Consider the following 14105-nt stretch of genomic DNA (forward strand, 5'->3'; position numbering starts at 1 on the left):
TCTTCACAAACCTCACGACCAAGTGGTGTGGAAGCAAGCTGGTGGTTGTCTTCAGGAGGAACTGTCTTCGTGACTGTCAGAGAACGAGGTGGGAAAGATGTGGGGACGTCGAGTCGTCGCTCTGGGTGTTCTGGCAGTGTGCTTTCAGCATCTGTTTATCATCATGTAAGTTGATTGGATCAGACTCATTGACCGAGTGATGCGATCGTATGTAGGCCTACTATTCAAATGCACATGTCTCGCTCACTCATTGTCACATTGTTATGCATGTATAAGAGATATGTACTTGACCAAAGCAGCGTAAAAATAGCGAGGTCTGTGAAGGGGACCAATTCGTCTGTCATCCACTAAATCTCCACTCTCACTGAGCACAGTGGAAAGTGAGCAGGTATTTGTCAGCTATGTCTTATCAGCGAACCTTCATAATTATGACAGGGAAAAATCTATTAGGATTTACTGAGCCCAAAACGATCCTAAGATTGGTAGCTGCAATGTCGCAAATACGAATCGTGGTAACATCTTTAGGGGGCAACGATGTGCTATCAGCACCGACTATTGATTGTCCGTCTTGAAAGGAAGATCAAAGTCCAAAAAGCATAGGCTGAGAAAAGGCAATGATGTCTCTTATGTAATATGTTTTCTCGCTGTTTCCTCCTTGCCGCTTAAAAGAGTCAACAGCAATACATAATACATAAACCTGTTGTACAAAATTTAGCCATCGTGTGTCAGATGCATATAAGAATGCATATTATCTTTGTAAAGGCATACTTTGTTCGAACTATGCAGTGCTTTGTATGCTGGAGGTTGCATGAAAAATGTGATTTCGTTGATACAAAAAAAAAGTCGCACACTTCTTTATTCACAAGGAAAAGCAAACATGTAAAATGACGGATTTCCAATCAAAGGAAGATATGTCATGATTCTCCATGGCACTCTGATATAAAACAACACGGTGATTAACCTTGTAAGGCGGGTATTCGGTAGAAAAGTGGATGCGACTGCTTAGTTTCTTACCTTCTTAATAATCATTGTTTCTTTTTACTCTGTTATTCTGTGAACTGCAATGTTTCAGAACTAATCGATTACATTCATGATAATATTTCGTTTTTACATGGCACTTTAACAGTTGCCTTTGAACTTTGCTGGAGACTGAGGCAAATCATATCAATGACTTAGTTGCTCTGTCAGTCCTATAGGACAATGGTTATCATGGATTACTAGACGTGCAGACACTAATGTTGGCAAAAAGATTGACATCATGTGGTCACACATCTCTGCGTCGAATAGAACTGGTGAAAACGAATAGTAGTTTTAGTATATAGCTAGTAGTAATAGTATAGTAGTAGTAGTAGTTACCGTAGTAGTAGTAGTAGTATCAGGTAGTAGTAGTACTAGTAGTAGTAGTAGTAGTAGTAGTAGTAGTAGTAGTAGTAGTAGTAGTAGTAATGATAATGATAATGAAAGGACATTTATATTGCGCAGCTACTATAATAATATACTCTACTGCGCATTACAAAATGACATGCATACAAGAAATTCAAACAGAAAATACACTACTTCAAGAGATGACTTTTTAACCTGGCCTTAAACTCATTAATTGTGACTGCTTGTCTTACAAACAAAGGGAGATTATTCCATAATTTTGGTGCAGCGTACAAAAATGCCCTGTCACCAAGAGTAACTTTTGATTTCCCCGATGGATATTTCAATAATGTTTGATCCCGTGAACTCCGAAGATGATAAAATGTTTGAAGTGATGTTTTTAACTCTACAAGTTCCTGTATGTACACTGGTGCTGTACCATGAATGGCTCTATATACAATTAGCAGAGTTTTAAATATGATTCTCTGCTTTACAGGCAACCAATGTAATGCACGTAGTAATGGACGACAATGAGAAAAACGAGGAGAATTACAAACTAATCTAGCACATGCATTTTGCACCCTTTGTAGTTTACCTAACTGATTATCAGGTAAGCCATAAAATAAACTGTTACAATAATCCAATCTGCTTGTGACAAACGCATGGATGATTTTTTCAGTACTTTCCCGTGTCAAATGCTTCCGAATATGTGCAATATTAAACAAATGATAAAATGAATTTTTACATACTTCAGAGATATGTCTGTCAAAAGCTAGACGTGAATCAAACCACACTCCCAGATTCCGTGCAGATTCAACAGGATAAATATCAACATCAATCACTTTCAGGCTTTCAGTGCGTAATTTTGAAACCTGCTGTTGAGTGCCACATATTACAAATTCGGTTTTCTTATCATTGAGTAGAAGATTGTTGGATAATAACCATTTGTGAAGATGCACAATACATCGCTCTATAATGGACACAGTATAATTCTCATCTGCTGCAGTAGGTGAAAAAGATATGTACAGCTGTGTATCATCCGCATAGGTATGGCACATTACTTCTGGGAATTTGTGTTGGATTTCATGGAACAACCTACTAGCATACAAAGTAAAAAGAAGGGGACCCAGGCAGGAGCCTTGGGGCACACCCCAGGGTACATCAAACTCCTTGGACATACTGGAATCGACCTGAACCCTCTGTCTCCTATCATTCAAATAGGACTCAAACCATGACAATGCTCTGTCAGTTATTCCAAAATGTGTTTGGAGAATATTCACAAGAATGTCGTGTCTAATTAAATCAAAAGCTGCACTCATGTCCAGTAGAACTAAAAATACCACCTGTTGCTTATTCATTGCTAACAGCAAATCATTCTTCACCTTTAATAGGGCTGTTTCTGTGCTGTGGTTTTGTCTATATGCTGACTGCATCGTAGGTAGTAAATCATTGGTTACAAGATGTTGCTGAATTTGACCTGCTACTGCTGCTTCAACCAGTTTGGACACATATTGCAAATTACTAACAGGTCTACAATTTGAAAACTGTAAATCTGCACCGGGCTTTTTCAATAATGGTCTAACTATAGCCAACTTCCAATTCCTGTGAAAGTGTCCACTTGTCAGAGACAGGTTGATAATTTTTGTAAGAACTGGCAATAAAATATCAATGTTCCTTACAACTAACTTTGTGGGTATTGGATCCAATATACATGTCTTCTTGTTTAACTTCAGAACCAACTTTTGCACATCATGTGCACATAACGGAGAAAACTGTGACAACTTATTTTGAACTTCTGAATAAGAAGATTGGTTGGGGAATCCATCTGCTCTTTTTGACTGAATGTCTTCACACATTTCACTACTTTCTGCTCAAAATACATACCCAACTCATTTACAAAATTTTCAGTATCAATGTGTGGTGGTAAATCAACTATGGACTTCTTCATATTTAACAAAGACTTTGCAATATGAAACAACTTTTTCTGATCAGCAGCATTCTCAGTTATACATTCATTATAATAATCTTGTCTAGCACGATTCATTAAAGACAAGGTCATAGTCCGTATACTCTTATAATCATCATGATCACACTTGTTGTGGCTCTTCATCCACTTCTTTTCTGCTTTACGTCTCTTTCGTTTCATTTGCCGAATATCTTCATTGAACCAAGGTGTTTTGGGCCTCTCACTCACATATTTTGTTACAAGTGATGCATGTTTGTCAAGAACAGATGTCAAAGAGTTTTCATATAATGAGACCAATTCATCTAAATCATCACACATGCAAGTACTGAGATCGCTTGCTCTCAAATCATTCTGAAAAGTGTCAAAATCAATTGATGCAATTTTACGACACATAACTTTCTTTACTTTTACTGATGGTTTTTGTGTTCTCAAATGACACATGACTGACATATGATCGGAAACCAATAAATCAGCCCAAGGCTTTCCAACAACTATGTCATCTGAACTTCTACTGATGATAAGATCTAAAGTATGACCATGAGTATGAGTACTGACATCTACATGCTGTATACAGCTAACAGACTCAAGCAATTCTCGGAGAGCTATCGCATCCAAATTATCATTCACATCAACATGAACATTGAAATCACCTGTTACTATAAGAGGGATTTTACAAAAGAGGTGTGGTTGCAGAAACTCACTCACTCATGCAAGAAAACTCCAAATGAAATTCGGTGTTGTTCAGAATAAGGTGGTCTGTACAAATTGATAATTCTAAACTGAAAAGAGTTGATAGTGATATTATACACACTGAATTCGAATGATTGTTTTTCACCGTCATCTACTTTCTTAACGTGCAAACAATCTCTATACATCAATGCTGTACCACCTCCCCGACGACCTGTTCTAGGCCTATGACTGAATTTATAACCGGTAGGAACAACATCACCAATAACAGCCGAATCTTTATCGGTGAGCCAAGTTTCTGTGAAAGCATACAAATCTGCATTACTATCACATATATAATCAAACACTGCGATTGACTTATTGCGCAGGGAACGCACATTGAGAGAGCATAGCTTGAAATAACTTGCAAAAGAAGACTGGGGAATAATCTTAATCAGATTACTGAACTGCCTATTTCTTTTATGATGCTTGACACAACGCCTTGATGAGGTGATAACAGAGATTGGAATATCTTTGGGAAGATTACATGTAAGTTGAGCAGCAGGATGTGTGATATTAGCGTTACTGTTGGAAGAACATACACTTGGACTAGGAGCCGTACCCCGTTGGTGATGGCGCCAACTTCTGGTTTTTACCCCACCTCGCTTGCTTCGCCTTGTGGGTTTTATGCAATTCAATCCAAGTGTCTTAATTGTAGCATACACATGTTTAGGCAGGAGATAATTACTTCCATGCTGCAGCTCCAATAAATCTTGCGAAGTATATTGTGATTGACATAATGATTTGCATGTTGATTCCCTGTTGAATTCACGCTCATCAGGACCTGGGTTAGGGTGTACATCACCATCCCTCAGCAGCTGACATTGGAAGGTCGCTGACCCGTTCACATAGTAGGCAATTCTTCTTTGAAGAAACTGTTTCCTTGTGAATGGCTGCTGCACAATGTGATGCAAGGATGGGAAATTAGCACATTCCCCTCCCACATTCAGCAAGGCTAAAATGCCAAGGGTAGCAACCAAAACAGGATGAATAGGACTCATTGTCAGAAGACCAGACTGATGCTTTTATTCCACAGGTGCTGGTGTTGTAGGTCCAAACAATGCATGGCCAGGTACTGAAGGAGTTGTTGCAGGTTCTGCAGCTAAACATGGCTCCAGCACAAACTCAAAGAAACTGACGTGGTTCACAAATAAAATTTCTTCAAAATTCTCTTCCATTTAATGCAGATATGTCCTCTAATAAGTCCTGCAGAATCTCTGAGCTTAGTTCTTCAGGATGGTACAACTTTGAAACAAAGACCAGGTCAATAAATCACTCAAGATCAATGCTGAATGACGAGCACAGAGGAGAGCTGCATCATGCGCTCGATCCATGCGCTCGATCCATAGTAGTAGTAGTAGTAGTAGTAGTAGTAGTAGTAGTAGTAGTAGTAGTAGTAGTAGTAGTAGTAGTAGTAGTTGTTGTTGTTGTTGTTGTTGTACTAGTAGTGGTAGTAGTAGTTTAATAGTAGCTAGTAGTAATAGGCATATTTATCATAATTTTAGTGGTAGTGATACTTTAAATTTGACACCAATTAATCGTCACTCCAATTAATCATAATGTTATTGTTGGTTCTGTTTGTTTGTTTGTGTTTCTTTTTCCTTGCTTCGAAAAAAGTAAGCCCACGTTCAGGCTAAATTATTACTGGTTTTTGCTTTGCAGAAGAACACTCGGTTTCCACGTGTATGTTTACAACCATAAGCCCGGGGAATGCCATATCATCCAAGGAATAAGTGAGTATCAACAGTCATAGTTTAACCCTATAAAACCCAAGCTATTTTGACTCCTTCCAGGCCCAAGGGGGGGGGGGGGCACATTGTGCCCCCCCCCTATATAACTTCTTTATTATATGATGTATGACCGTCATATTTGGCACATGGGTAGAGCAACTCATACTCTACAAGACCCAACATCTGAAATTTCTCAAGGTCATCCACTGAGGGCGCTATTAACCAAAATATAAAGAAATACATAGGAAATACGCTAAAATCATGTTTTTTCTTTTTATTTCTTATCCCAAGTATATATGTTTTTATTTTATATCAATCATTTTCATATTTGCCACAAAGGAAAAGCAAGTCAACCTTCACTATTTGTTGCTGTTGAAATTTCTCAAGGTCAACATGTGGGGGCGCTATTCAATACAATATAAAGAAATATATGAAACCTATGATGTTTTGCTTGGAATGGGTACATATATTGGTATCATATTTCATATTTCCAAAATATTGAAATTTTGAGTTTGCAGATTGTTAATATGATGAAGAAATGATATTACAGGCAAAGCTTGTGTGAAGATAAAACAAAATAAAAGGGTAGTCTTTGGAAAATGCTGTGTTTTCGATTATTTCTATTATAAAATTGTTTGATGCCTATGTCATATAAAAGATAAAGGAAATAATAAGAAGACCATTTCAGGGTAATTCACAACCATAATTACTTCACGTTTTGGTCCTTCAGCAAAGTACAGCCAAGAAAAACCCCATTTCATCCATTATTATATTGTTAACTGAAATTGGAACAGAAAATCATGCAAAATCTGACGAACATGGTTGTCAGTTTACGGTTGCCATGGCAACCAGCAATATCGGACATAGCTAAATTATATATCAAAATGTTACCAATAAGATTTTAGGTAAGGTCACCAAATTTGGTTGAAATCGAGTAAAGGGTGTAGGAGTGACAAACGAAAATAATATTATGGTAGGGGGCACAATGTGCCCCCCCCCCCCCTTAGGCTTTATAGGGTTAAGCGAAAAGATAATATCACTTCGAGAGATAAAGAGATGACTGGTCATGGAAGGGAGGAAGGCAGACACAGTTATACTTTCCCGATTGCTTGCCGACTAACAAAAAGTTAATATCATGTAAGATTGTCTGTAATTATATACGAGACTCTGGTGAATAAAGAATGCATGCGGTACTCATTGATGGAGCCGTGATGCAAGAATATCGCTAAATAAAGCTTTTTTTTATAATTCTGCTTTAATATCCACACCTATATTTCAATTCTGCAGAGTCGTTGTGAAGAAAAGAAATCGAATACACAGAAAGTGTGAGATGATCAATAATAACAAAACACACAGAGACAATCACGTAAGATGTCTGTAGAATTTCTACAAAGTAACCAAAGAGGTTCTATGTGTAATCTCTTTAGGAGTAGCACATTACTATTGGGCATCTTTCTATGAAGACGAAGGAAGAGAGTCAATTCCAAATAGATTAATAAATGAAAACAAAACATGCATGACAATAGGCCTACGCTATTGATAGCATAGTTTCCAGAGTATTTTTCTTTTGATGTTTTCGACATTTGGTTTATTGCACAGCTAATGGCTCGGAAGATATAGAATTACTCTCAGATGGTCAGGCCTTGATATCTTCGGTAAGTTATGCATATAAAGTGCACTGTGACTCAATATTAATAATTTATTTTCTTAATCGGAATGTTGATAATGTGATGATCTTTTAGTAGTAATGTTATATTGCCATAATTTTTTCTCTTTTAAATCTTGTATTGTCCTCTTCCACCTCCTTTTTTCTGACTACATTTTTTGCCGTTATCAAAAGATTTGATTTATGATGGTTTGATGTATTATGTGATTTAGCGTTTAGTTTACAATTTGAACAAAGTTTGCCAAGTCCCGTCGTGCATTATGTGTGACACTCTCATAGTTGATATACTTTCATTACCTCCGAAAAATCAGTTTGATAGCAAAATAAAGAAAAAAAAAGTCATGAATAATAAGTATACTGTGTAACAGTGCAGTACAATACAATACCAATACAATCTCGCTAGAAGGAATACTTAAGCTCTTTGACAACCAATAATTATCACATAACCTGAAGGCAATGAGTCCATACGTGCACATAAATTTACTTAGTAAAAGAATGAGCCTAATAGGACATTTTCCAGATGAAAGTGAAGAAGTTCCCTGTGTAAAACCTGAACCAAAGGTCCTTTCATCCCACCCTTGTAATGTATCATTCTTGCTTTTCGTCCAACGTTGGTGACGGATAATTATATTCATGAAGAGATAAATTACTGTCAATTTATTTTGCTAGACTTCTACATCTACTCTTGCAGGGTTACCTTACGTTAAAGGAAAGGACAGAGCAGAGCCAACCAGGTCATATATACAGCTTCGATTTTCTCGGTCCTTCTCGTAAGGTTACCGAGCTCAAGATCACAGGAAACTATGACCCCAATCATCTTCATCCGCACGGGATAAGCTTGTATGTAGACAAGGAGAGCGGTATGTGGCAAATTCTGTATCTACATTCAGCATTTGAATTAAATAGGCTCGTAACATCAGTGTAAATAGAAGTCAACGACCAACCTGAAAACTTAAATTTCCCCAGTCATCCGAGTACACAAAATGACACAACGTGCAATGAATTCCATTTATAATAAAGAAATCGTTTTTCCTGCTGTCTTCTTTTATTCATCCTAATAGATATTCAATAACAAAGTGAAGAGATAAAAATCCTAAATAAGTAGAGAGAGTGATATATAATCCGTTGTCTAAAAGGGAGGTTATTAAGATACCTTCATTATAATCAAATGATATGTCTAGTTCTTGTAAAAGAAAGGACCGCTTAAAACCTAGAACCAGAAAAGAACGAGAAGCGAAGAAAAAGAAGGACGAATAATGTAACACAATACATTTTACTAAGAAATACATTCGCAGAATGTTCATTTCAGCAGAAGACAAGTGTCACAGAATTTGCCCGATTTCCATCCTTTTATATGGAAATAAACGGAACAAAGAAATTTTCATAACCTCTGAGAACTGTTGGCAGGCTGTAACTCATACAAGACGAAACGGAGGAAACAATGTGCATTCAGTTAACTCAAATATTTTAATTGTCTATAACTGTGGGTCTTGGTTTTACAGCAAATTATAAAAAGAGAAAAAACGAACATAAATTATTCCTGCTCAGTGGCTTTCTGGCTGTTAGGACTTGATTATGTTTAACTCAAATTGGATTCATTTCACCTCGAATGGCTGTCACGGGTGTACGTTGCGTGACGATGGCTTATGACGACGATGTATGACGATGACAATGCAGGTCGATGACGATGTCGGTCGACGACGGGGCCCCGTTACGCTGGTGCTGGTATGAACTGTCGCGTGGTCTGTCGTAGCAACTCTTCGCGATTGCCGTTCGCGTGGTCGCTCTCCCGACGGACGTCTTCGCGATGTCTCCTCAGCATCCAGGAATGAAGTTCAGTCGACAGTCTATGCTCCCTTTACTGCCTCGGAGCTGGTCGACAGTCGACGCCTTTTATGTGCCTGCCTCTTGCAGTGTCAGTGGGCCCTTGACCCTTCGGGAAACCCGGAAACCCACTATCTATGGGTATCTCTAGTTAATACTGACTGGGGTGGCGGCCCCTGTCACCGTTACCGAGTGGCCATTCTCATGCAATGTGTCACGGAGACAGCACCACAGCGTGATGTCCCCTTCAAGGCCTGATGTCATACTGCCGCTCCTTGCCACCCATAGCACTACCGTGGCTCTACCGAGAGCGGTCTGGAATTTCTTCTATTGAAATGCTAAACAGTTTGCATCAATTTACATGCTTAAGTGCTTATTTACAAATTCTATGCAAATTGACCTCAGTGGAGGAGAGCGTCTGTCACTCCACTCGTGACAACAAGTATAATTGCATGAAATATGATTTATAATCCTTACCCCATAATGACCATAAATTAGTTCTTCTATTTTCAGCTGTTCTCATGGAAAGTGGAAAAAAGAAGAAGTTGAATTACAATGAAACTGATCATATTGTTATGTTTCACACCAGCATTTAGTCCCTAATAAAATATACTTTCCATGATGAAATACATAGCCATACCCTTTAACAAAGGGAGATAATTTACTATGCATGTGATCGCCAAGATATAGATAAAGCGAGAGGTTTGCGTGAGGATCAACGAAAAACTATCATTCTCTTTGTACTCAGGTGAGGTGCACCTGTTTGTGGTCAACCATCTGGTAGCACGGGATGTTGTGGATATCTTCCTGTTTAAGAGGAAAACCAGGACTTTGGCTTTTAGGAGACGCGTGGAAGATGTCATCATGAAAAGGTATGCAAACTTCGCTAGATCTTATTCTTCCTAGAACAAGAAGCACTTTGCTGACGGTATACTGCCAAGGGCCAAACAAACTTTTTCCTTTCAAATCATTTATTTTCACGACTGTTTTTTTCTTCTCTGGTGATTTTCCTTTAATGTGGCGCAGGTAGGACCTACATGTAGGCCTATATCGCCTAGGTACGTAATGATACACGGAAACGAAAGCTTTTTCGAGTAAGATCGAATGTAACACAAGAATTATTATCCTCATGAGAAAGATCTAAGTTTATGAAATTTGAAACAGACATGCTTTACATAGAAAAGGTAAGAAAAGGAAGGTAATTACTATCAAGGTGATAAGCGATATGATTTTCATGATCTTCCATACAGTATGAATGACGTAGTCGCCGTCGGACCGAACGAATTCTATTTCACCAACGACGGCAGGAGTCTAAACCCGGCTATTCGGACCTTGGAACAATTCCTGAGGATTCGAAGCGGTGGCGTCTTCTTCTGTGACGTCACATATTGTAGGGATGTCAGTGAAGCTCTGTTTGAACCTAATGGGATTCAGTTGTCTAGAAATGGACGGTAAGGAATAGACGTCATAATGGTTGCAGCGTGACAAGCGCAAATATGTCTTCATGAAATAGACCTCGGTCAGCCTTTTGTTTTGTTTTGTTTTTTGTGTATCTGCATGTTTGGATTAAATGGACACAAACTTTCGCACTGTGGTGTAGGTTCATGACAAATCGCAGAAATGGAGAAAGAATCATGTATGTCTACGCCTGTATGATCGTATTTGTAGGTACGGTATTGAGACATACACACACATACACACACATACATACATAATTATTACAGTCAAATCGATCAAAAGTTTACGATGCAAATTCATGCATACATCGCAAACAAAAGCAAACTTATTCATTTTAAGCTTTCAGCTATATGAAGTGCTCGAAAAGAGATTTGGTGGGATATACTACTACGAATGCATGATGATAATATTTGTCCTCCTTTCCCATCTTTTGTTCTTCAGACATTTGTTTGTATCCCAGCCATTTGAGAGAGCCATTCAGATCTATCGAAGAGAATCTGATAACAGTCTAAAAAACAAAAAGGTTGGTAATAATCATTATAATTATCTTCTAGATATCTTCTATTACATGTCACAAGGATAATTAAAATGAAAATACGAGCTGTGACTCACAGCCCGTATTTTCATTTTAATTATAATTGTTTGACATTACGAAGTCATATTGTGTATGTAGACCGGATTGAAAAAAAAAAAAAATCTTTTTAAATCTATATCATGTTGCGTAGCACCCCTATATTCCTCTTGTTTTCCACCCCTAACCTTTGCTTTTCTCTCATATACTAGTGCCCCTCCCCCCCCCCCCACACACACACACAGGCACGCAAAGAGTATCCTTGTCCAAATTCGAAACAGTGACGCAAATGAGGGAAAAAAGGAAGTGCCCCTTGCTCTGTTTCAAAATACGTGAAACAAGATGATTAATCTGAAGTTGAATTAGTCGCTTGAAATAACATCAAAACTAAGAATTGTGAAAATAGTGTTTGTGTGTGTTGTTGTCTGATTGTTGTCTGATCGTTCGGTTTTGTTGTTGTTGTTGTTGTTGTTGTTGTTGTTGTTGTTGTTGTTGTTGTTGTTGTTGTTGTTGTTGTTATTGTTATAAGAGGGTAAAAGGTCACTGGTACCTCTCCGGACGAAACGCTCGGGAAGTCATGGGTTTTGTTGCATTTTTTTTTTTCATTACCTTTTCCTATCCTCATTATTATTTTTTTTTTAAACCAAAAGTGTATGTGTGTGTGTGTGTGTGTGTGGGGGGGGGGGGGGTTGCAGCGCCCCCGTTCCACGGCCAATGTGTTGTATTTTTGTTTTCTGTTACAAAATTGAAGAAAAAAGAGCTGTTGCTAATACGATTAAACTCAATTATTTGCCAATCTTTCTCTTTAGCCAATTCAGACGATTCATCTAGGCACAGCCCCAGATAATATATTTATAGACGACGAAGGTGACCTTTGGACCGGAAGTCATCCGGTTGGGTTCAAAGCTATGGAGCACTTGGAAGACAGGAGCAAAACGTGCCCATCACAGGTAACGTCAAGGAAGGTAGCCAAACCAGCAAACATACGCCCCAAAATATAGATCACGCATCTCTGGTCGTTATAAATATTTATAGTCTCACCGGTTTAAAAGGCCATTGTACCAAAATTCTCTATAATTTTCTGATAGACGCAATTCATATCAACATTCCCCTTCCCTAGAAACATCTCCCAAGGCCCCATGTCTCGTCTGCATCGTTTGCCTGGCTCAATTATTATCTGATCCATTTCATGATGAAATATCTGCACTCCCAGGGAAAATTTCCTATACAGGCCCAAATAATTGTTGCATATAGCGCTACCTTCATTGAAACCTGAGTTTATCTTTAGATTCATTTTATGGTGACCCAATAACTAAGGAAAATTGAAAATAAATAGATAAACAGGGAATACCGAAGAAATACTTTAATTCGTTATTCCGCCAAACTGTTGTACTTTTCAAGTAAGCGGAAGTAGTAGGTCTATGATTGGGTTGACATACTGCCGTATCCACGCATCGACATAATGACTACCTGAATGAGATCGACAAAGGCGAACCATAACAAAGGCAATGTATATCAATCAGTCCTTCCTCATTGTCTGTTTGTTTGTTTGTTGTTGTTGTTATTGTTGTTTGATACACATCTAATTATTCGGTACTATTGTTGGTCTCCTCCTCTGATCTTGTGGATCAGAAGAGAAAGAAGAGAAGGAACACTGTGGAAAGAACGTCTGCCAGTCCTTGTCCAATGATTTCAGGATCGGGCTTGTATTAGTCCCCATATTAAGAGTTCAGACAGCCATTGCACGACAGTGACCGTATTGTTGTTCTTAGTAGTCTGCTTTTCAAGTCTTTCTTTTAAAATAATTTCCTAAATTTTCTCACTCTGTTTCGGGCCATTTTCCTTCCTACCTCATCCCATCACACAGGTCATACGAGTCAGATTCAGGACTTCCACTGAACCATACCAAGAGTACGAGTTAGACGAGGCGTACAGCGAGGAAGGGAATATGATTTCGATGGCGAGTACGGCTGTGTACTATCAGAACCAACTTCTCATCGGGACAGTCCGACATCGTCTTCTTCACTGTGAAGTCGTGGCCCTGTAAGGGCTGTCACTTCTGTGCTATCAGGGATTGCAGATCTACATATTCCCGATATGGTGCCCGTTATTGTAGGCCTACATAAAAATTATTAATGTTTTACGAGTAACCCAAGCCATGATTACTCCCAAGTTTTGTGAAGATTGGACAACGCATTCTCAAAGAGAATATAATATATTCTCTTGTATTATATCTTATTAAACATACTATGCGGAATTGGCTACAAATTCGCCCCCCCCCCCCAAAAAAAAAAAAAAAATAAATAAATGAATGAATAAATAAATAAATAAAAATCGGGCCTGGATCTGTTGTGAACAAATTCATCTACACCCATCAGTATACTTACTCAAGAGTGTTAACTCAGTGTTATCACTTCTGGTTTTATAAAATTTGTTTTCAAAGAGTGCCTATTTGGGGCTTCTGGGGTTGGGGTGTCCAATCGTGAAAATTTGACAATGCATTCACAAGGAAAAGGTTAAATTGTGAAAAATCCGTCACAAATTGGAAATTGGTTACCCCCCCCCCCCCACCACAAAAAATTCTCCTTAAATATCTCTAAGAAATATTACAAGAAATGTACCTAGTAAATTTTCTATTTTCAGTACATCGAATACCTGTACTTTGTATTGTGAAAATACATCTGCAAATGCATTTTGTCTTTTACTAGAGGGTTTTTTTTTGTTTTGTTTTGTGTTTTTTTTACTGATCATGGTTTTATTACTTATCAGATTATCCTACACGCATAGACAAACTAATAGTTG

At 38.2% G+C, this 14105-nt stretch overlaps 1 protein-coding gene across 1 annotated transcript; it reads left to right on the forward strand.

Moving 5' to 3' along the window:
• Positions 1-97: 97 nt before the first annotated feature.
• On the forward strand, positions 98-13492 carry LOC140228401 (serum paraoxonase/arylesterase 2-like). Its single transcript, XM_072308620.1, has 9 exons — positions 98-165; positions 5717-5787; positions 7384-7439; positions 8142-8310; positions 10023-10146; positions 10525-10725; positions 11174-11255; positions 12113-12253; positions 13171-13492. The coding sequence occupies exons 1-9, from the start codon at positions 98-100 to the stop codon at positions 13348-13350; spliced, it is 1092 nt and encodes a 363-aa protein (XP_072164721.1). The 3' UTR covers positions 13351-13492.
• Positions 13493-14105: the final 613 nt, after the last annotated feature.

The sequence above is a fragment of the Diadema setosum genome, chromosome 5 (assembly GCF_964275005.1).
Source record: "Diadema setosum chromosome 5, eeDiaSeto1, whole genome shotgun sequence".
NCBI classification, from domain to species: domain Eukaryota; kingdom Metazoa; phylum Echinodermata; class Echinoidea; order Diadematoida; family Diadematidae; genus Diadema; species Diadema setosum.